At 39.8% G+C, this 24,162-nt stretch overlaps 2 protein-coding genes across 2 annotated transcripts; one reads left to right on the top strand and one right to left on the bottom strand.

The window, feature by feature from the left end:
• The first annotated feature begins 1,323 nt into the window (after positions 1-1,323).
• Positions 1,324-11,748, top strand: gyg1a (glycogenin 1a). The gene is made up of 7 exons (XM_004540145.3): positions 1,324-1,480; positions 4,231-4,366; positions 4,450-4,624; positions 4,780-4,942; positions 6,160-6,286; positions 7,996-8,230; positions 9,518-11,748. Exons 1-7 carry the CDS (start codon positions 1,339-1,341, stop codon positions 9,683-9,685), a joined length of 1,146 nt encoding a protein of 381 aa, XP_004540202.2. The 5' UTR covers positions 1,324-1,338; the 3' UTR covers positions 9,686-11,748.
• A 372-nt stretch (positions 11,749-12,120) lies between these two features.
• hltf (helicase-like transcription factor) lies at positions 12,121-23,170 on the bottom strand. Its single transcript, XM_004540143.4, has 25 exons — positions 23,043-23,170; positions 22,541-22,743; positions 22,243-22,409; positions 21,717-21,859; positions 21,537-21,622; positions 21,256-21,327; positions 20,829-21,020; positions 20,652-20,726; positions 20,498-20,558; positions 20,372-20,426; positions 19,566-19,633; positions 19,413-19,460; positions 18,881-18,991; positions 18,667-18,758; positions 18,409-18,552; positions 18,111-18,243; positions 17,443-17,578; positions 16,700-16,879; positions 16,413-16,528; positions 15,875-16,059; positions 15,636-15,758; positions 15,073-15,185; positions 13,815-13,995; positions 12,856-12,936; positions 12,121-12,701 (listed from the first exon to the last, which is right to left on the bottom strand). Exons 2-25 carry the CDS (start codon positions 22,739-22,741, stop codon positions 12,558-12,560), a joined length of 2,907 nt encoding a protein of 968 aa, XP_004540200.3. The 5' UTR covers positions 22,742-22,743; positions 23,043-23,170; the 3' UTR covers positions 12,121-12,557.
• Between the last annotated feature and the right edge of the window lie 992 nt (positions 23,171-24,162).

The following is a 24,162-nucleotide window of genomic DNA, read 5'->3' as shown; positions in this document are numbered from 1 at the left end:
GTAGTCAGGACTGTAAGGAAAATTAAAGTTTAGCCTAAATTAGGTTGTGTTACTACCCTGTGTCCTTGAATTATATAAATCACCAGATCATTTTCCTGCAAAGGTAAGATTACTGCAGATATTCTTTCCTGTAAAAGCTGTGTGTTGGAAACTATTATCACCAAAATGTACTTAAGAGTCAATTTGTTCAATCAGGCATGATTAGCCCTGACAACATTGGAGTATGTATATATATATAAACTTAATGAATGTTACTCTATTAAGGTATGAAATGTAATGAAATGTTGCTCATTTGAGTGTAGTCTTAAGCATGTCATACTCAAGGGTAGAATTCCAGCAAAACAAATGTCTGTCTGCATTACTGAAGTGGAGAACATATTTATATACTTATTTAAAAGCAACAAAAGAAATGTGTAGTGGTATAATTATTGCATATTATAATGCATATATAGGTGAATACTCTTATAACACACAAAATACATAATTTCCCACAAAATTCGTAAAATTAATGCATGCTTAAATTCACAGCCATCTACGTTTTAGGCTGCAGAACAAAATACCTAAAACAAACAAACAAACAAACAAACAAAAAAAACCTCTGTTACTTCCTGATTTCAGCAGAAGTTTTGTCTCTGAGAATTTCGGCAGAAATAACTCTGCCCTTCGACTAAAGCCAGTTCCCATTTATAACCTCAGCAGGGGAGTATAATGGTGTCATTATGTCAAAGTGAAAGTGGTGCTCTTCCATGGACATCACCCGAAGGACTGCAGCGTCATCGTTTCCATGACAACGGACGCTAAATTTTCCTTTAGGATGACGTATGGGAATACTTATGATGTTTGGGACTTACACTTTCACCTTTGCATATTAATGTCAGACTGTAAACTTTATATAGTTTGCCCCATTTAATTTGATTTTTTTTAAATGAATTCTCTAATTTCATTTTTATTTTAAACATATGAAAAAACGTAACTCAACATCGGGAAAAATCAGCGTGCTGTATTCGTACTTTAGCTAATAACGCATTTCCGTTTAATTATTATTATATTAATAGTTCATACATTTTTTTATTTTTTACAAAAAATAAATAAAATATGACCCTTATAATGACCTAAACAACAGAATACTGTTAAGTACACACTAATCTAGTCTTTATTAATCTGTTAATTTGTAATCTATTTTTATACTAATGGCGCTGTGCTTTTACCCATCCTTAATTACCTAACTGATTAAAAATTTTTTTAAAAGATGGCTTTTGTCTGTGATGAAGACCATCACAAATAAAGTTTTACGGAAAGAGACAAACGTAGGGGGCCGTGTCGGCTGTCAGTGGTCACATGACCCGGAAAATGTGGGGCTTAATTCCTGTGTTGGACTGCTCCCAGCTGCTGCGCTTCTGCCCTTCGCAGTGCAAGCCCTTCGTCTTCCCCATCACGACCCCCGACCCTTGGGTGGACCCTCCTAAGCACACCATGTCGGGTAAGGGACTGGCCGACTCTCTCAGACGTTACACTGACATCGGAACCCGGTCGCACCGCATCGGACCGGTCCGGAGCTGAGCTGCACGAACTGCATGCATCCTCCGAAATATCAACGCGTACTTGTCAAACTCTGGGGCTTTAGAGTGGCTGCAGCACCCGCTCCCACGCTCATGTGGTGCACAGAAGTTGCGATTTAGTGGTTTAAATGGTTGTGTAGTCATAGAGTTGCTTTGATGAGTTTCTGCAGAGGTTTGGACCAAAGTAAAGCTGGCGATGGTGAAAAGCAGCACATCCGGTCACAAGCTTCAAAATCGGAGTAGTTTTAAGCGATTAAAAAGGTACAAACGTACAAACAACTACGGATCTAACAAACCGTTGTTGTTGTTGTTGTTGTTTTTTTAATTCACCTTTATTTCAGGCAACATTAGTCCATATATAAAAAAAAAACAACCCAAAAACTTCAAGCAGACGAAACTATCACAAAATATGCAGACACTTGTTACAATGTTTAGAAAAGCGGGAGGTGTACCTTGTGTCACCACGTGTTATAACAGTCATAGCTCTTACTGTTGAATTTATTGACTCATTCAAACGCCACATAAATTTGTACATATGCCTCAGTAAGGCATGAAAAGGATTCTTAAAAAGATGAGACACCTGCAGTTTTTTCATTATTGCTTTACTGTAATTTTAAAGTCATTTAAAAACAATCGGTCTTCAAAGTTATGCTACTTTATATATACAAGCAGCATAAATATAAGGATATTGAATACTGAGACGTGAGGTGCTTAGACCAAAATATAGCCTTAAATACAATTACTACTGTAGTTGCTCCCTATCAGCTAACATTTTTAGTCTTACATGGATGTTTATTAGTGTTAATTAGTATGCCCATAGCTGATAAGTACATCTGGATTTCACAGGGTGGGCATGTGGGAATTCCCTGTGTTACCTCACCCACAGTCATGATTTCATCATACAAACTGTAGTGAGTTGGATGAGCCTAGGACCAAGACTGAAAGCCAGCTGGTGGCATATTTACAGTACACAAATGTGAGTGGTTTTGGTATTTTATTTTTCACCAAAAGTTTGTACAACTACTTGTAGAGAAGCATGAGGCTGTATCCATGCAGTGATTAGTCTATAGCCAGAAAACTGAACAAGTTTTGATCTGCAAATCTGCTTTTTGCATTTTTAGATATATTTTTTTCTTTTTCAGTGAAAATCAGTGTGCACAGCAAAATGTAATACTTGTTTAGAAGCCGTGTAAACCTTTTCAGTCTGTTTTTGATTGTTTTGTGGCTTGCCCTCCCCTCTACTCAAACAGGTAACAATTTTCTCTAGACTTTATCCCTCAGCGTCTTACGTGTGCTTTTATTTTTTTAGAAATACATTGTTAACTTCCTGTTTTTGTTCAGTAAACTCTCAATGTGGACGTGCGCTGCTGTATGTAGGCTTGAAGTTGTCCCCTCCCCCTTCCTGTCAGTACACTAAAACATCTTTAGTGTCTCTCTGTGTGTTACTGTGAAAGTCTTAATGTGGCTAACGATTTAATATGGACCATATAGTTATATAATTACTATTATAATGTGTGTACAACACTGTAACACTAACAGTTACATATGTATGCAATTGTCTGCTTCCAGTACAGGTTACTCATGAAACAAGCAACTGCAACACAAAGGTTTGGGATCACGTGTTCTTTAAAAGAAAGCCATACTTGTTTTCATCTAATATAATCATTGCACATTGATTGCAACAGTTCTGATTAGTTTATATCAAATAAAGACAAATGTGATTTTCGTAAACAAAGGAGGCTTTTGAGCAGACTTCACATTTTGAACTGGGTAATCACCATTCTTCACATCATACCTAGAGGTCACGAGGCTTCATGTAGCCACGTTTAACCCTGTGAGAACGCAACACATGCTTCCTGTACTGCCCTGTAGGTGAGAGAAGCCTTTCTTGTACGCTGAAACAGTCCGCTTAGAATTCCTTGAATAAGATCTTAGCAACTGTACAACACAGCCACGTGGGTCAGGTTTCCCAGAAGCCCCCCGACAGCTCATACGTTCAGCTTGATAAATGCTCTCAGCTGGCTCCAGGCCTGCTTTCACTCAACATTGCTTGCCCCCTGTGGTTGCTAATTTATGCTCTAGGGACTCATCATACGCTGACCTTTGCATAACTGGTTTTAGGATGAATAAAATTCGATAAAATGAATTGTATTGATGCAGGAGATTACCGTAATTGCAGAAGGGGATCATGAGGCTTCAATTGATGTCTGCTTTAGAGGAAAAGTGGAAGCGGGGCCACGGGTTTAGTTGGTTTTACTCAAAATTAGTAATACTGCTTCTATTAGCAGTAATACTTTTTATATACATTTATGTAAATGTTGTGGTGAAAAGGGCAGCTTTTTAAGGCCTTCACTAAAAAAGAAAACAGAATCTTAAGAAACTAAAGAAAATAAAACGAAATCAAATGCAGTCTTCAAGGATAATTCACCTCTTACTTAATTTAATACAGAGTTGAATGAAAAGACCTGTGGGACCTGCTGTTGACATAATAAAATGCACTTTTTCCTGTCTTTTTGCAGAAAGATGGTATTTAAGACATTCATATTTAAAGTTGTCGGAATGTATAAAGGTTTTTAGCCTGTGACTGAAAGACACATGAAGTTATGGCAGTAATGTTATGATGCATTATTCTTCTGGCTCAGTGTGTGAATGTGTGTGTTTCCGCAAACAGACCAAGCTTTTGTGACACTGGCCACAAATGACAGCTATGCAAAGGGAGCGATGGTCCTCGGCCAGTCGTTACGAAGCCACAACACAACCAGGAAGCTGGTCGCTCTCGTGGGGCCACATGTTGCAGAACCTTGCAGGTAACAGCATCAGCTGTTTAGCCATTACCGGAGGATAAGAGGTGACATACATGCTGATGTAAATCATACCGTCTGCTCTATAGAGATGTGCTGCGCTCCATTTTTGATGAGGTGCATATGGTGGACGTGATGGATTCAGGCGATTCAGCTCATCTGGCCTTGATGAAGCGTCCGGACCTGGGGGTGACGTTCACCAAACTGCACTGCTGGACGCTCACGCAGTACAGCAAGTGTGTGTTCATGGACGCTGACACACTGGTGAGAAAGAGATCTGTTAACAGCACAAAAACCACACAGCACTGGCTCTTTTTTGTAGCGATGTAAAGACACAGTGGACATCTAAAATACTTTCCTTGTCGAACCTCTCCCGTTTTTATAAATGATTCTTAATACATCTATATTTATGCATTCAGGTGCTGTCCAACATAGATGAACTCTTTGAGAGAGAGGAGTTATCTGCTGCTCCAGATCCTGGTTGGCCAGATTGTTTCAACTCTGGGGTATTTGTCTTCAGACCATCCAATGAGACCCACGAGAAGCTCATCACATTCTGTGGTGAAAATGGCAGCTTTGATGGCAAGTGAATCTGTGTAAATACATCCAAACATAATATCGTCTACAGTGAAAAGTAAGGGCCAGCTGTGGTCCTTCTTGTCTTATCGTGCTTAAACTCTAACAGCTAAACTGCAGATAAAAAGTTTACAATTTCCATTATTTAACCTGCTCATCTGCAAATTATAACAACAGTAAAGGTGACGAGAGCTATTTCCTCATTGCTGTAGTTATATGCTCATCAAGCAAAAGGAAGCCATTCCTGAAGTAAATCTCTGGGAATCATGAATATCTGTATAAATCACTGCTGCAATATATCGAGTAGCTGTTAACAACTTATATGGTTGAGATCACTGTTCCTGGCACCATGATGGAGAAAAATATTTATATTTTTCAGTGAAAAGTGGTTTCCAAATGTCTCCTTAGTGGCCTTGTAGGCAGCCTTTTGTGGGAATGGCTGGTGGTATTTAGTGTGAACACTAAACACTCTCACCTCTCGAAAGTAATAGGAACTCAGACTTATCTGTCTGCAGAATGACTCGTTGCAGAGGGTTTCTTTGAATAAACAAGTTTGAGTATCTGAATAAACTGTTTGCGTACACTGTCCACTATTTGGACAGTGTACGAACGTGATGGAAAATGGCACCAGAATAAGTGTTTTCAGCATAGTTTAAGTTCGAAGAGATTTATGTTAACCTTTTTACTTTTATTTTACTATGTCGTTTCAGGAAGTCCCATATCAAAATCAATGATTTAGCTAAGGTAGCAACCAAAGCAATTCCCAAATCAATTAAAAACAAAAAGAAATCAAGTGGACGAAAGATCAAAGCTACTTCTATGATCAGAATTGATTCTGTGACTCAGTAAATAGCTAAATCATAGAAATCTAAAAAAGCTTTTGCCATATGTTGTTACTCATTGTATCTTCCCACAGCGTTGTCAGCACACCCTTTCAGCTTCTATTTTTACATGTCAGATAGGACACAGCCTGTGGGAATGTACAGAATACAATGGTGGTGGGTATTCTTGTATCTACCATAGTGTGTGTGTGTGTGTGTGTGTGTGTGTGTGTGTGTGTGTGTGTGTGTGTGGATTACAGCAGTGAGAGAAGAGCGGTCAGATGAGGTGAAAATGCCAGAAACTGAATAACATCTTTATCCTTTATTAGAAAGACACTAAATTAAAAGCGTTATATCGTGAAGTGTATTTGATAATGCTTGTCTGCTTGTCTTTGTCTTCAGGTGGGGATCAGGGAGTTCTCAACAGTTACTTTAACACCTGGGCGACGGCAGATATTTCCAAACACCTCCCCTTTATCTACAACCTCAGCAGCATTGCCATCTACTCCTACCTACCGGCTTTCAAACAGTTAGTATGCAAGCACATGCGCACAGTTTCTCTTTGAAAACTGCAGAAACTAGTAGATGTGAACATGTGAGGAAATACTCAATGCACTCATTATGTGGTTAAGGTGACATAAAACTTCATCATGGTCAGTTCAAAGGTCTTGTGTTTGTGTGTGTGTCAGTGGTTGGGGGTTAAATTACAAGAAGCCACTGAAACAGATCGCTAGTTTTACCAAAACCTGGCTCGAATAAGAGGAACTAGAGCAGCTATATATGCCGTTTTATTTAAATCGGAACCGTATGTGTCCTTTTGGAGGAGATCGGTGGATGTAGTGTGTCGTCATGATTCATATCTTTGGATTTACAAATGTAATTGCTGTTTAGTAGAGTTTTATAGGAATGTGGCAAGAAACCGTTGCAGGATGTGTGTCATGCAGCTTTTTAAGTACACACTTTAGAATCCATTGGTCATTCTTTGATCAGCAGTCACATCATCAATAAACATCTAGTTCTATTAGCAGCCATAGATGTCCTAACACGACATAACTCCATCATGCTGGTTTGAATCTTGGGGTAAACCCTCTCATTGCTTGATATTTCTCCTGTTTTCATCCAAGTCAATTTTTTTCTCCTCTTCTAGAGTTTCCACTATCAGGAGGTCTGATTACAATAATGTTTTTTCACTTTTTAGGTCCCTGTTGAGAGTTTACATGAACAGCTAACTGTCAGTCTGTTGCTTAATGACTTTTAAACTTGTGAAAATAATTAGGGACTTTTTTCTCTTGAATTTAAGAAAAGTGAATTAAGAGCACCCTTAAGTCACTTCTTCATTGCTTCATTTCAAAACCACTGTTGAAGCAATACACAGAAGCAAAGCTGTGTTCATGTCCAAATAGTTAGAAAGAAAGAAAGAAAGAAAGAAAGAAAGAAAGAAAGAAAGAAAGAAAGAAAGAAAGAAAGAAAGAAAGAAAGAAAGAAAGAAAGAAAGAAAGAAAGAAAGAAAGAAAGAAAGAAAGAGAAAGAAATGGAGGTTGTCTCAAACTGGTTTGCAGTATGACTAAACTGGATCATTCCCACTTTTAAAAAATCCTACTGGAGTTCACAAATTCTCTGGACAAAAGTACAGTGATAATTTTAATTCAGCCCTTCAAAATAAATGTCTTCTTCTTGTCCCCCTTCTTTGTCAGCAAAGCCACAGTTTCTATGTTCACCACATCTTATCCCTAGCATCCTCTTCTCCCACACCAATTCTCTGCATGTCCTCCTTCACTATATCCATTAACTCCTTTTTAGATTTTCCTCTTTACCTCCTGCATTGCAGCTCCATATCCATCATCCTTTGTCCAGTATAGCCACTATCCCTCATCTGCACATGCCTCTCTAATTTCGAGCTGTTCCTCTGATGTACTCATCTGTAATCTTGTGCATTCTGGTCATTTCCAGAATTGACAGGAAATAATCTCATGCTGTAAACTGTAGTTTGTGTGTTGCAAATTTGGTGCAACATTCTAATTTGGACATAGGTGTGAATGTGAGTGTCAACGGTTGTCTGTCTCTCTGTGTTAGACTACTGATCTCTCACAACACTCCATCCCAACTGGGATAGTCTCCAGCACTCCCAAGAATAAGTGGAAGAGAATGGATGGATGGATGAAGTGTTTAGAGCCCTCTCACTGCATGTTTCTCTCGCTCTCCTTTCCCCCTCTCACGGTCTTCTGTTTGTTTGCACAGGTACGGCCAAGGTGCGAAGGTGGTGCACTTCCTGGGCAAAGTGAAACCGTGGAACTACTCCTACGATGCTCAGAGTGGCGAGGTCAAAGGTCAGTCCTCACTTGACCCCTGCGTGCTGCACCCTGACTATCTGCTGATGTGGTGGCAGGTGTACACCAAATCTGTGCTGCCTTTACTGCAGAAGGCCTACGGAGACACTCCCTTCCTCAGCGGCTTTATAGAGCAGAGCGATGAGGTATGTTAACGGTTTGTGGGTCTCGGGTGTGGCTGGTGGGAATGTGATGAAACATTAATGACTATGAATGTATGTGATTTTAGGTGTTGTAGCATGTTGCATAATCAGCATTTCCTGACTGTTTCAAAACTTCTAATTGCATAGCAACTCTTCTTTATATTGTACATATCTTTTAAGTGTGAAATTCCGTCATGTTGAGCAATTACCAAATCTTTAAATTGTTTCAATTTCTTGTAAAGCTGCATTTAAAATGCTAGGTTTAGTCATAATAGTGATAGTAAATAAGAGCTGATTGGTTCCACATTCCTCAGCACCAGACGATGTCTGTCGCTAGTGTCATTCCTCTCAGCAGTGCCACAACTGCATGAATAGCTTACTGTCATCAGTGAGCCGTGCTGGGACCTTCAACTATTTAACACAGAATAGCAGGAAGTTGTCGTGCAGTCTGTAAGTCACAGCACTGTAGTGAAATAGCTCTGTCACAAAGGAGCGCTGCCAAAAGCCTGTGGCTTTGCCCAACAGCCTGAAACTGTGCCATGTTGTGTCACACTTACATGTTTATACAGACAAGCAGGAGGAGAAACGTAATTTTCCATTTGCTATGACTAACTTTTTAAGACTATAGTGGTGTAGTTCTTTAGATCTGGACTCGGATCTGTTTTATTTGGCATTTTTATAGAAGACTTTAAATGATGAGTAGAAATTCGACATAATTTTTGATCCAGCTGCATTAATGACAGTATCAAGAAATCTCACTAAAAAAGTGATTAGAATGCATGTTTAAAGTTTGATATTTGAAGATTTTTCTCTTCATACTCATAATTGTATATCTATGAGTATGATAGTCTGAAAGGATTATGATGTGTAAAAAAAACAAACAAAAAAACTAAATTAAGGGGAATAAACTGATTTGAGACTGTTGTGAATCAGGAAACAACTTCTGGTATTAAAATATTTGTTTAAGTTATAAATTCTACCTGATTCTTCCACCTGATGCAGTTTATTAAGTGCACATCCAGCATCTAGAACTGTTTATTTTTATAGTGTTATGATAAATGATCTCAGAAAATAGTGCTACTCTTATCTCCTGCAAAATGTCTCGTTTATATTTTTACTGTCCTTAAGAAATGCCTGCACGTACCAAACGTGTCTCAAGGCCAGAAAAGAGCAAATTCCTCTGTGCGGTAATTCCAGCGGAGCATGGCCGGGCTTGAGGAAAGCAGTCCTTATAAAGTGTTGCTCTAGTTTCACTTGATGATTCATTCATTCACTCTCCATGTCATGCAGGGTAAGCTTCACGAGGATGTAAGAGAGGAGTCGGTGTCCTCTCCTCCTTCTGTGCCTCAGATTTCATCGTCGGAGCGGAAGCAGCGTTGGGAAGCGGGCCAGATCGACTACATGGGTGACGACTCGTTTGCCAACATCGAGGAAAAACTTAACTCTTTCCTAAAGTAGTGGGCGACCGAGGGAGCGTGACGGACACTAGTTGAAGCTCTGTGAGGTTGGGTGGGGGTGGAAGGTGGGAGTGTAAACCACCACTCAGTGAATCACAGGGGCTTGATTGGCAGGTGACTGGATGAATGCTTCTGAGCAAATTTCGGTCTCCACCTCTGCATCCTGTTAGTGTGCAGAGGGTTAAGTGTGACTAAAACAAAATTCCCATGCACTCCACCTTCCACTTTTTTTTCCTCTTAAAGGAAAAATTGGACATTTTAGGATAAATTACTTTCTTGCTGAGAGTTAGGGGAGAAGATTCACATGGTTTTATAGTAAGTGTGAAGCTATAGCAGCAGCTGACCAACTAACTCCCTTAGCACAGAGACTGCAAATAGTCGTTATTATCCCGTTATTAAGTGCTGTGTATATTCTGAGATGTAATTTAGTTGCATTGCTAACGGTACAAAAAATATGTAGAGAGAGATATTTTAAAGAATCCTAGAGATGTGTATTGTCTATCTGGAGTATTACAGTATAGTAGTATAATGGAGTATTTGTTATGTTGAAAAAAACAAAGCTTAATCCAGTATTTTCACTAATCCCTTACATTAGCAATGAAAGACAGAGGTTGTAGACATCAGCTTCACCCCATGCAAACATTTTAAAAGTCTGGGTAGAGACTGAACATGTATTAATTTGTATAAAATATCTTTGGAGATGCTTTTTACAACTGAAATTAAAAAAAAAATTAAATTTTAACTTTCTTTTCCATCCTATTTCCCTGCCCAAGGTTATGTGACCCAATCGCCAAGTGATGTATCGAGGTCAAAAATATTGAGTGGAAGCTGCTAGTCTGTGTCCAAAGTTAACAAAGACTAGCGATTGATTGGAAACTCCCTACAAAAGCAGAAGTGTAAAGAAACAACGGTTCTGTTTTATAACCTGTAACGTATCAATTTTCTTGGCCAAGCACCTTGAGCCACATATATACATAAACGCTGATTTTTATTTTTTCTTTAGCGTTCACAGATGAATTTTATGATGAGAAAATGAACTGCAATCGATGGACCTCCAGGTGCTGGTTGGTCAGTTGTGCTCTGGCTGTTTCTGCAGTTCGAGTCTTCATGCTAAGCGAGGTTATCCAGCTGTGTGGAGCAAATCCTCTCACCAAACTCTTGACAAGAAAGAAAAAAGCTGTAGCTACTTCCTAAAATGTCTGTTCCTTTTAAGTGCACCTGTTGAAAACGGACTCACAGTTCCGAGTCTTCCTGATCTTTGGAAAATCTGAGCAGCTCAGCAGAAATGCAGTCGCTTCAGGATTTTTCCATCTATCCTACTGGCAATAAACCTCTATGTCTAAACCACTTTAAAGCAGATATGCAGACAGTTATTAAAATCCCGCTTTACATGACAGTTCACCTCACTGGAGTGCACAGATGAGCGTTCCTGTCTGTGCCTCTGACACTCACCAGCTCCCTGTGACTTCAGCTTTGTGTTGTCTGGTATCGTATTAGAGCAAGACGTGTTGTGTTGTATTTGCATGGCACAGAGTTAAAACATGGATCAGTAATGAGGTGCTTCCACCCACATCTTGTTAACAGTCAGGTTTGTCTTGTGTTTTCGTGGGATTGAACCACAGCGCACTCGTCAGACATCTGTTACCGTCCATCCGTCTCCTGCATGTACGTCCCTGTCAAACTTGCATCAGTGCGTCTGTGCCATTAACTGGGTTTAACTTCTTTACTTCCTTTCTGTAGTGTAACCAGCTGCCTTATTGCTGTTCACTGTTTACAAAACCTCACTTACTGTAACTGCTGCTAGTGGCACAACAGATTGAACGTTGACTCCATCCCTTGCTGTTGCCAATACCCTCTTTGCTTCAATCCTGCCGAGTGCCCCTCAAAACTGTTACCCACAGCTGTAAAACACTCCTAAAACAAGCTGGCAAGGTTATGGGAGAAGTCCATATGTAGCTTTCTAGGTTGTGAGTTAGTGCACATCTGTCCTGTTTCCCAGCTGTTAGCTGTACATCCCTCTGAAAGCTCAAATAAAAAAAACAAAAAAACCCCACCTTTAATCCACCTCTTGTGTTGTTTAATTTTTACTGTACTTGTTATTGGATGTCGTGCTGCAACTGTGCTATTTGATTTCTGTCAAATGTCAAGGCTGTGGAGAATCAAGTGTAAACAGCCAAAATGTCTGGTTTTATATTGACTAAGAGATTTGGAAACTATTTAAAGCTGCATTTTATTTTGGAAACTAATCCATTTTAGAGGTTGGTTAGATGGTTCAGACGTTTACTGAACATGCTGCCATCATTTGTTCTACTTTTCTTTTACGTGGTGTGACAACAGATGTGTCACAGATCCTTTTTTCTTCATTTAAGTTTTCATTTAACATCTGGAAGCTGTTGTATTTAGTTATATATAGCAGATACAGATGTACTACATCAGTCATGTGCATTTCTTTAATTTTAGAGTCATAAAAAAAAACACTCTCACAACTGTTCAGTTTTGCATGGGGAAAACTGAAAAGTTAACTGTTACAAGGTAGTTAGGTTTGTCCAACCTTCACCTCCTTTAATTATTAACCTTAATCTCTTTATCAGCCGCTTCCAGTAATCAGCACAGTATTGGCTTGTTAAAACATGTAAATCAAGAGTAGCAGTTGCTAAACATCACAGCTGAATAATATGAATGCTTGCCAAGTGGTACGTCCTGCATCTTTGTATCAAAATGGTGACTTAAAAACCGTTGAGCACATTTATCATCAACAGAAACTATGCCTGACCATGGCGAACGAATACACAATAACTGATGGTTACGGTTCAAATGCAAATCATTGTTTGTAACTCGTGTTAACGCTTCAGTTCAAGTCCAGTACCAGACGTCTACAGCTCCATCAGAGCTACGATGTCATCGATGCGAGATGTCTTCCTGTCAGTGTTGGTGGATCCGAATGCCTTCTCCATCAGGTCCTGTTTCTTCCTCTGGATCTTCACCATATTCTCCTCCACTGAATCCTTCACAATGAACTGCAGCAAAAAAAACACAAACATGGTCACATGATTAGTTCTCTAGTAATCTAGCATCTTTTTTTAAATTAAAAAAAAAAAAAAAAATCACTAATCAGAAAAAAGCAAAATATGTCTTTCCAATACTATAAATAGTGAGAGCCAAATTACTGACCTTAGTGACTACAACTTTCCTTTTCTGGCCTAAACGGTGGCAGCGGTCAATGCACTGCTCTTCAGTAGCTGGGTTCCATGCCTAAGACACAAACACAGAGAGAGAGAGTTCACGGTAACTGAAAATATGCAATATTTATTCCTGAAAACCTTCTATGACAAGATAGATTTCGAGATTCGAGATCCTTAGAGATAGTCTTTGTCATCCTTGTGCACAAACATCTAACGGGATGTAATGAATGCTGAGTAGTGGTGCACTCTGATGCCATTTTGACTTGTGATGCAACCCCCATGACATTGCTAGCTACATCGGTGCAACCAATGCAGCTTGCTGGGCTAGGCTGGAGGTACAAATGTGCAAGTAGGTCAGTCTGTGAAACATCAATGCAGCCACAGGGATTCCCCGCTGCAACAGCTGAAAAAGATCAGATGTTCTGCAGAAAATCTACCATCACTTTATTTCAGTTAACTAATGATTATTTTAAGCAGCAGAACTGATCATTAATAAACTTCAGTGAGTCAAGCATCCATCCGGTGTGAATATACATGATTGTGGCACAGTGTTGGCATCTGCACAAGTAATGACCGGTGAGCATTACCTCAACATTATCCTTAGGTGGTAAAGCAAGCCAGATCCTGATGCATACCAGTTCTATCAGTTTAGTTATGAGATAAGAGCCCAAGTCCTGACCTAGTCACACAGCCATGTATGGTATTTGTGTTGTTTTCTTTTTTCCTTTCATTTTTTTTAATGATTAAAAAAAGATTAACAAACTTTAATTAATGTTCAGAGACCTGTTCCTCGCCTATTCCAGTCAGTCTACCTCCACTACATACACCAAAGAAAATCTCAATCTTTGATAACATGATTCCTAGATGTTATCAATTTGTTACATAACTTAGTCTTTGGCCACCAACCTATGTGGTTGAATGTCTGCTTCCACCAGGCTTTGTACTTACGGGGTCCATGAGAAAAACGTGAGAGGCAGCGGTCAAGTTAAGCCCCACTCCTCCGGCTTTGAGTGACAGGAGCATGATGGTGGGGCTGTCGGCCGCTGAGCTCTGAAACTCCTGGATGACTTGAGTCCTTTTCTTCTGGGTCATGGTGCCGTCCAAACGCACAAAACTGAAGCCATGCTCTCTGGTGAGGAGGAAACACTTCCATGATGACCAATCAAATAAAATATTTAATACAATCAATTACATTTACACCACAGTCTGTATGTTTTCAGTGCTAGTTTCTGTCTTGTAGCAGATAAATCAATAGGCTTTAAAGCAATCATTAATAATAGTAAAAGTAACTGAAATGATTAGCTGAATTTTACTGAAATAGAAGACACATTTAGAGCTTCCTTCATAAATTTTATTTATTGCACTGTATTTTTTCCCTGGTCATCAAAGCCACAGCTGCTCCTACTCCTTTTTGTTTCGGCTGCTCCCTTTAGGGGTCGCCACAGCAGATCATCCGCCTCATTTTCATCCTACCCCAGCATCCTCTTCTGTCACACCAACTCTCTGCATGTCCTCTGCAGGTCTTCCTTTTTTCTTCCTGCTTCCATATCCATCATCCTTTGTTTAATTTATCCACTAACCCTCCACTAAGCTACATGTCCAAAGTACCTGAACTGTACTTCTCTAACTTTGTCTCCAAACTGCTCTCATATAACCATTTCTTGTTCATTATGGTCACTGCCAATATAAATCTTGGCATTTTTTAGCTCAGCCTACTGCTTTTTGTTAGTACCAATGTCACCAAACCATACATTAAAGCATGTCTCACTACTGTTTTCACTCTTACACTCTCTTATGTGCAGTGCGTTGATGTGGAGGGTTGATCCCAGGTATTTAAACTCATCCATCTTTACTACCTCTGCTCCTTGCATCTTCACCATTCCTCCAGCCTCCCTCTAATATGAGAATACGAACATGTATTCTTTTTTGCTTCCATTGACTTTCAATCCACCAGCTACCTGCTCTCACTTAAGATCACAATGTCCAAACATCATAGTCCACGGATACTCCCGCCTGATCTCATCTGTCAACCTGCTCATCACCAAACAAACAAGATGGCGCTCAGTGCTGATCCCTGATGTAAGCCCCTCTCCAACTTAATCCCATCTGTCACTCATACTGCTTACGTCATTATTGTCTTGCCGTCCTCCATCAAAGCCACAGCAATCACTGCAAATCCTGAATCTATGATCTTAGTGTTGTTTACCTGAGTGGAGTCTCCAGGATGGTGAGGAAGCGTGTAAACTGAGAGACGACCAAACACTTTATGCTGCTGTCTTTAGATCGCAACCTGAGCAGATTTCCCATGAGCGCTTGCACCTGCAAACACACAGATTTTCACACGGCACAGAACAAACCCATTTTCCACCCCTGCCAAATCAAAACCGTGGAGCTACCTGCTTGCTTTAAGTTTTTGGCACCACCTCAGCTAAAGTTGTGAAAGAGAACTAATCTGCTCTATTATATACAAAATATCAGACCACTGATTGCTTAGAGATTAGCAGTCACTTGAGTTTCCATGTGTGCACCATGGGCTTAATGACACAAGGTGTGATGAACAGCCACATGCTGAGAATCAGAAAAACCTTAACCTTGGTTATATTCCAGTGTTTGTGTTCATGTTCTGTTTGATATAAAAGTACCCAGTACCAAAAGCAAGCGAAGACTAGCTGAAGCTTTACCATGTGTTGAAAATTAAGCTTAAGGGATGGCTCCTGTTTTAGGGTCTACTGAGTGCGTTTGTTATTTTCTCCTACTTAAAGTGAGTACCTTTGAGCTTGTCCTCCACCTCTCAGGCTTTGTAATATTCTCTTCTTCCATTTCCTCTTGTGGAAACTCCACCAGTTCACTGGTCTTGATTTCACCTCGACACAGAGGACAGTGCGCCACCTCCTGTGCCAACATATGGAGCATCAGCAAAGAGAGGAATATGAATTTAAATGAAACTGAATATGTATTTGTTTTATGTAGAATGACAGCTAATTTACAAATGCCTGATGCACATATACCTGTCCCGAAGTGCTGATGACCTGTGCGATGCATGGTCGGCAGTATACGTGGGCGCAGTGTGTAATGACGGGCAGACGGACCGAGTCCAGACACACGGAGCACTCCTCATCAGAGCCGCTGGCCAGCACCAACCGCAGCTTTTCTATGAGACGCTCCCGCAGCTCTGCCGGTGTTGCTGCAGCACCTAAAGCCAGAAAGTGATGAGGAGGGAAAGAAATAAGCAAACGAAGTAATTGGAAAAAGGAGAAACATTTCTAATGTTTGTATTATACAAGTACTTGTTTGACTGATTATCTCAGAACAGGTAGTGTTAAGAAAAAGGTTTTACCAGCAAAGTCAACTGTTTGCCTAAAGTATCTTTATATTTTAACTCAACACGTTAGAGCTCAAGATAGCAGCAGAACAAAGTAAAAAACATCCTAATTATCAAGCAAAAAACAACAAAATCCCCACTAATGAGTTTCCTCATTGATAAGGTTGATCATCGGGTGTTTTCAAAAGTTTTGATCTCGTTAATTCACAAATTTCAGATTTTACCTAAATCTGAGGACATCTTTGCCAGCAGGTCAGGGTGGCAGCAGTGCTGTCGGAGCCTCATGAGAATGGCAAGCACATCAGCATAATTCCTCAAGACTGTACCTTCAGCTACATATCTGCAAAAATGAACGTAAAATCGTATTTTATTATAACATTTGACATGAATGGATGAATCAACAGTCACATGTCCCGTCAAATAATCTCACACAGGTACTTTCTGTCTTAGCAAAAACACTCGTCACTCTCAAGCATGCTTGCGCAAGTACACTGACACGCTCCACACGTACCTGCCAATGGTGTTTTTTCCTTCAGTGCGTGCCAGCTCGTACTCCTCCCTTTCTGGTTGGCTGAGCTCTACCTGCTCCACGTAGACTTTCTTCTCAGGCAGTGACACCAGAGGCCGCCCGTTCACCTCACTGTTCTTGGTCCGTCTCAGGGTGATGCACTTCACTAGTGTCTGAAGGTGTCTGCACACAGTAGCAAGTATCACAGACTAATACTGTAAAAAACAAAAAACAACTTTATCATACCCTCACATAAAATGCGGGGCATGATCTGCGGTGCCACTGCAGGGGAGGCGGGCGCACCTGCATGGCAACCGCAATCACGCCAGGCCGGCTTAAAGTCTGTGCTGAGTGACTGTTGTTGGTATATGTCCAGCAGTGAGCTGCAGAGCTATAGTAAAAGTATGCTGAAAAGCATGAACGAGTGGTCAGGTCTGTCGTGAATCTTTCACAGTAACGTGAAAGTGATTCTGATTAAAAACTTGGATACGAGGCTCTCTGTACAAGAGATTAGACCCTGGAGCTTTAAGCTTTTTTTTAGACAAAGAAAAACTTTAAAAGTCAAGGAATGCAACAATGAGCAAGGAGTAGGGAACACAAACAATATTAAAATTAAAGTAAGGAGACGCAAGCAAAGCAAATAGGCTTTAAACAGAAAGATTATTGCTACTCTTAAGTGAATGGCACCCTCTGCAGGATTGATGCGGTGCTGCAGTCTAGAAGTTAAAGGCTCTCTGAGCACTCACTGCAGGCCGGCCCTGTCTCCTTGCGTAACGGGTCTCTGGATCACTCTGTTCCACCACTCTCTCGTATCAAAGGGCTTCAGACCCAAGAAGGCCACCAGCATCCACAGATCCCTCACACTGTTCTGGATGGGAGTACCTGAAGAGAAGGAGGAAGAGGAATGAGTGTGCCTGTTTACTACATATTCAAAAAACATAATGGCGTACTGTGATGTCGTCGAGGATTTGTTTATTTGGGTATTTACAGTTGTGGTATTAAGATCTATCAAACCAATATCATTCTGTGATGTAACAGAAATTACCATAATTTCTGTTATTTTCATTCTGTAGATGAAGACGCTAATGAAACAGCACAGAATAGTCACAATTATGGTATTAGTTTAGAGCTGTCTACTGTGCCAGTCTACAAAAATACACATTAAAATAAATGCATTACAAATAAATGCAAGTAGACACTTTAAAAACTGGTTTAACAAAGTTTATATTTTTATGAGTCTGAAACAGTTCATCTTCAAATGTTATACCTATAACAAATTTACAGAAAATATTAAATATTTTAAAACTTGTATCTCCTTGAGTTTCATTTCAGACTTTTAAATGACCGGTAGAAACCCTGCAATACCATCGCTGTCATCTATTGAAATCTGTGTGTGTATTTAGACATGGGATACCTGAAAGAATCCAGCGTCTCTGAGCTTTCAGGTCAAGTACAGCTTTACTCATCTGTGCATTTGGGTTTCTTATGATGTGTCCCTCATCTAGCACAACCCTCAGCCAGCTGATCCCATGGAGGGGACTCTTATTCTGAAAGGAAATCATTATAGTACATTAGGGATCTCCTAGGAGAAAAATCCAGTCCAGTTACTTATGAATTATTTTAAAAAATGTACCCAATGGCTGGATTATCTTCAGTTTTAATTTGTGTGAATATTTCAGTCCACACTGCAACACATTTGTGTATATACTCACCCCAAAATCAGAAGAGAGGACATTGTACGTGGTGATCACCACATCCTGAGAGGACAGAAACTTTTTACTCCTGTTTCTCTCTGGACCGTAATACAAATACACATTCAGCTTCACATTAGGGTCCATGTGCTGCTCAAACTGGTCCTGCATAAAAGAAGAGAGGAAAATGATGAAAAAAACTACACATTTCTTAACTTTAATTGTAGCCAATTATTATGGCATGCAAAAATACAGTTCTTTCAAAGTGTGCCTTCTTACCAGCCAGTTACTGAGCACAGAGAGGGGGCAGATGATGAGAGTTGTTCTTGCTTTTAAGTCATCTGGGCTTTCAGCGATGGAGGATTCAGCAACTGCACATGTAAAAAAATAAAGAGAAGCCCAAATCAAATATTAAATGACTGTCCAAGTTCTATTTCTTTAAACAGAAACAGAAACATAAAACACTCAATAAAAATGCACTGTTGGAACTCACTCTGAGTGAGACTGGACTTCTTGTCTGTTTTCTTCTTCTTTGAGCCTGTGCCAGATGTTGAGCCACTCAGAGCAGCAGCAAAGTCCAGATCCTCAAACAACACCGATCCCTCTGCACCAAGAGCATACAAGTCAATAATTTTACTCACAAGAAATGATTATTAAGAGTGTTTAGAAGCAAAACAAGAAATCAGTTCAGTGCAATCATGCATCTACTTTCTCACCAGTAAATGGACTGGTTCTTTTAAAGCATTTTTCTACTCTATCTGAGCACTCACAGTTATACAACATGCCTCATTCGCCCATTCATTCTACCAAAGTTCTTTCTATCGTACATTCACACTCATTGCACAGATTCACATACACTGTCTGTAAATCTGTGTATCTTGGAGTTCAGTATCTACACCAAGGATAATTTTGCATGCAGACTGGAGCAGCCATAGATCGAACCACCAACTTTCCAATTAGCAGATGATGTTCTATACCTCCTGAGCCACATCACAAGTACACAGTTCTACAGGTTACAGTTATACCTTTGCTTGGTTTTCTCTTGGTTGCTTTCATCTTCTCTTTGCTCTTACCTGTTAAGTGGTCAGGTTAAGGTTAAGTCAGGTTAAAAATGCAAGTGAGTCACAAATGCACAAACAAAAGTTTTAAAATAAACATGTGGAGATGACAATTCTTACTTTTCTCTGACTTATCTGCTGCCTTCACTGCATGTGGTTCATCAACACAGATCACCTCCTCCTGGGTACTGATTCACACAGGGGAATTGGGTCATGAGCTAACACAGAATATAATAGTGCAGAAAATAGATTCCCAATTCCAAAAAGGTTGTGACACTGTGTAAAATGTATATAAAAACACAATGCAATGACTTGCAAATCTCTGGAAAAGCAAGTGGTACTAAAAAGAAAGCTGGGGGAATATTTAGCAGCTAATTATGTTAATTAGCAAAACATCAGTAACATGACTGGGCATAAAAAGAGCATCTTAGGGAGGCAGAGGGTCACCAATCTGTAAAAACTGTCTACAAATTGTGGAACAACTTCAAAATAGTGTTCCTCAATGCAAAATTGTGAAGACTTTAAATACCTCATTATCTGCAGTACATAATATCATCAAAAAATTCAGAGAATCTGGAGAAATCTCTGTGCACAGGCTAAAAATCGTTATTGAAGTCTGTGATCTTTGGGTCCTCAGCTGGCACTGCATTAAAACAGACATTATTTTCCCACTATAATCAATGCATGGACTTGGGTAAGATTTAGTGCCTGTGGAATTGGAAGCGTGCACATTGGGAAAGGCATCATTAATTTGAAAGGTGTATGGATGTTTACAGTTCTGTAGAGGGGATGCTCCACAGTGGTAAACATGGCCCTGTCCCACTGTCCCAGTTTATTTTTGAGACATGTATTTTACGCTGAGTCCCAACTTTTTTGGAATTGAGGTTGTATAATTTGAGTGAAATGTACATCAATAATACACTCACAGGTTAGAACCACTTGATGTGCCACTCACTCCAGCTCCAACTGCACTGCTGCTTCCTGAAGCAAACACACCACATCTTTTATTTAATTTCGACAAAATCATAAAATGTGTTAAAAGTTTTCAGTACCTTCCAGTGTTAGGGCCATTTGTGACGTCGTTTTAGCTTTAATGGGCGAAACCTTCTCAACCTGCACACATATAAACACACATTTTGTAATTGGTGAAAACAAGTTACTCATGAAGCATATTGCCTGAAAAGACTGCAACACACGCCTACTTACACATTTCTCCACAGGCAGCGGCTTTCCTTTGTGAAAATTGGTGAGAATCAGTGCAATTACAGTCAGTGTTTTACCCTAAAAGAAAGGAAACAGTGCAATATACGCTGACTGTGGATGCTGTTAGAATATGATCATGTGATGTGTGCAGTTTAATATGTCTATCTGTGTGTCACCTACCAGCCCCATGTCATCTGCCAGTATGCCTCCACGAACCCTCTCTGGTAGCTCTTTGGCAGAGAAACACGTGAGGGTGTTGTAGTATAGCTCGCCTCTCTTCTCCCAGAACGGCGGCAGGGCAGCTTTGTTTTCCCGAGCGCACATCCAGGACAGCGCCTGCTTCTGATGGAGCAGGAGGGGAGTAGCCACAGACTGGAAAGAGAGACGGTTGTATGTTAAACACTAAAGCTGCACTCCCATATAAAGAAAAGCAAAATGTAGTAACAGCTTGGAGAGAAATACAAAACTCTTTCCTTAACTCCAGTATAAAAAAAATAAATGGATCTCAATCATTGCATTTAACTGTTGTTTATGAAGTTTAAAAACAAACATATTGCAGACAAAAGCAGGTAATAAATAAAAACAGATAAACAGATTAAGTACCTACCACAGCAGCTTCTTTCTCTCCATCCTTACTCTCCATCAACCCTTCGAAAAGGTTATCAAATGCATTTTTTAGCTGAAAGGAAAAAAAATATAAGTAAAAAAACATTGTTTTCAACACAGATACATGTTGGTCCATCCCATGAGTTTGTTATTTATTTGCTTGTAAGGTGTCCTTGAGTGTTTTCGGACCTATAAATAAAATGTATAATTATTATTATTATTTTATTATAAGCTATAAAGGCTTACAGAGTACTACTAAAACGTTTAATGTAATTTATTTACCTCGTCGGCAGTTAGTGCAGTGGTCACACCTTTTTTGGATGAAAATGCCCGAGCATCTTGACTATTATACCACTGCTGATTGTCGCCTGAAATCCAACGCATGCAGGTAAATGAAGAACCACGAGCATACACACACATTAAATTTGAGTAAATTAAGTCCAGCGATTGTGCAGGGCGTACCTTTCAGTTTGCCTCCCTCTGTGTTCAGCTTATATCCTCGGCGTGACATTTGTTCCAGTACAGAATTTTTACTCTCTTCTTTCCCCCAGAAGGACAGCATCACCGGCATGGTGTAGGTGTTTTTCGTCCCTGAGAATACCACCCTGAAAAAGTAATGAGAAGTGTACTAGTACATGTAGGAAATTACAATTTGCCAACATTAATCCTCTAATAATGAACATGCGCCTCAGCTCAATGTCACTTTGACGATGTCATGTCTGGTTTTGCAGATTTTTGCAGGAAGATGCCCTTCCTGCACAACCCCAAAGGGATTTGTCTCTTCTCTTGGAAGCAAACCAGGGATCCTACATTTGTTATCCAAAACAGTACACTATAAGGAATATATGTACAAAAAAAGGAGTAAATGGTTTGATTAATAATGTGATTTTAGTGGTCTGCAACACCTGAGTACTTTTGTTTAGGGGTTCAAGTAATGATAGTCCTATTTTCTGAAAGGGAGAATAGTTTCGGGCACATAGCAGCTCACCCTTCTACTTTAGCTAAGTTGTTGTCCATGATGTAAGCCATTGCTGCTGCCAGCTCCTTCTTGATGTGTCCGACTTGATTTCCGTAAATGTTGGCAACCATCACTGCGTTGCGGTCATATGGATTCTGAGGCTGCCGCACTAAACCGACCATCTCCCCTTGGTTCACCTGTCCAGAGAGTAAAAACACCTTTTGCTTTTCAGGTTTCTCCACATGTTTCTGACCTGTGTGGTAGAACTGATCTGTGTTGTCTCCTCTGTCCACTAGAGGAATAAAAAAAGACCCTGACTGATCCTCACCACCCCTGAGTAATATCTGAGGCCGACCACGGTTCCCTTGAGCTGACCAAACAGCACGCTGCCGTCTGCATCGGGCTCCTCAGACGCTGCAGCTCTGATGGCCTGTGAGAGAGTCTCTGCATTGGATTCATGGCGATCTGTGAAGAGGTCCACCTCACTGAACCTGCCCCAACCAAACTTCCACCTGCGGTTGAACTGCATGACTGCAGCAGAGATGAAAGAACATGAGTTTAGATAACAGAGTACTCTGGACTGATGTGATAAGATAAGCTGCAGACTGTAACGACAGAAAATACGCATTCTAAATTCGAAGACACGCAGACGCAGAAATAGCACGTAAACAGTGGGATTAAACTATAATATAAATAACAATATAATAAAGTTAGCTTCTCAACCTATACCTACACACAGACTTATAAGCTATTAAGAGTTAGCATGTGTAGTGTGTCCATACAAATAAAAGACTGTTACAGAGTGTCGACATGAAACAAATCGTTCATACTATTTAACTTCCTCTCGGCGAAGACTGTAGTTTGTTGTTTTTGACGTATTTTGTTGACGTTTGAGCTACTTTCATCCGCTGCTTATTCAAAAAGTAAAAACGGATTTAGTTGCTCTATAACATCCGGTACTAATTTTCAAAATAAATTATTATTTCGTTTAAAAAGATCGCCCAATAAATAGACATTTTTATATGAGAGCATTCACGTTTAGTCATCAAATGAGTTGTAAAATAAAAAGAGATTAGACAGCGATTAGACAGCGATAACCTTATTCAAGACACCTCTCATCCTGTATCAACATCCTGCTTTACCACCACCAAAACCAAACACCCAAATAATACACATCACTTGACAGGTTCCACCATGCTTTGGGGCCTACATATTTTCTTTTCCCTCTACTTCTACAGAGGAAATCAGAAACGAAACCAGCAAAATACAGTGGAGGATCTGCGTGTTGGTCCCCAGTGGTACAGGTGATCTTGTCAAAATTTATAGAATTATGATACACAAAAAAGTGCAAACCGATTTTAAGCCACCAAATAATACCATCTAGAAAGCATGGGCTGGCCTCCCCAGAGCCTGGACCAGAACATTATTGAAAAAGTGTGGGATCATCTACCACTATCCAAAGAGGAGCCATGAAAGTCCTTCAAGAAACATGGAGAACGATTCCTGATGGCATTTTTAAAGAAATTAAAAGAAACCATTTCACCTTTTTCTTACAATATGAAAAAATGGGGGATGGATCAAAACCTGAATCTTTGATCTAGACAGTACTTTACTTTACACATCCGTTTACTGTTAATGTGACAGCTCAATATCTCATCATAATTTTAGTCCAATATATTTTATTAACCATAGAAAATACAACAAATGACAGTATTTTTTGGGTTCATTTTTTTCAAAAACCACAAAATAAATTCTAATTCTTGTTTTTGATCATTGTGCCAGGTTTTAGAATTATGAATGAGTTAATCAACACCTTTTTAAAAAAAAGAAATTAATACGTTTATATCATCAGAACAGCCCTTTTTGGTATTATTCTGAAAATTAAAGATCTGTTGTTTCCGGTGTGGTTGCCACGGATGTTGCGCAGGAGCTGCGTTTACGCGCCTTTGA

Source organism: Maylandia zebra, linkage group LG19 (genome assembly GCF_041146795.1).
Source record: "Maylandia zebra isolate NMK-2024a linkage group LG19, Mzebra_GT3a, whole genome shotgun sequence".
NCBI classification, from domain to species: Eukaryota; Metazoa; Chordata; class Actinopteri; order Cichliformes; family Cichlidae; genus Maylandia; species Maylandia zebra.
The sequence above is the reverse complement of the archived record's forward strand: the minus strand, read 5'-3'. Positions and strand labels throughout refer to the sequence as shown.

Excerpts from the sequence above, each read along its gene's own strand:
- gyg1a (XM_004540145.3), top strand. The coding sequence starts at position 1,339 with ATGACCCGGAAAATGTGGGGCTTAATTCCTGTGTTGGACTGCTCCCAG. Across the intron at positions 1,481-4,230 it reads TCCTAAGCACACCATGTCGG|ACCAAGCTTTTGTGACACTG; the intron begins GTAAGGGACTGG and ends TTCCGCAAACAG. Across the intron at positions 4,367-4,449 it reads CATGTTGCAGAACCTTGCAG|AGATGTGCTGCGCTCCATTT; the intron begins GTAACAGCATCA and ends TCTGCTCTATAG.
- hltf (XM_004540143.4), bottom strand. The coding sequence starts at position 22,741 with ATGCAGTTCAACCGCAGGTGGAAGTTTGGTTGGGGCAGGTTCAGTGAG. Across the intron at positions 17,579-18,110 it reads GAGACGCTGGATTCTTTCAG|GTACTCCCATCCAGAACAGT; the intron begins GTATCCCATGTC and ends CCTTCTCTTCAG. Across the intron at positions 12,702-12,855 it reads GGAAAGTTGTAGTCACTAAG|TTCATTGTGAAGGATTCAGT; the intron begins GTCAGTAATTTG and ends TTTTTGCTGCAG.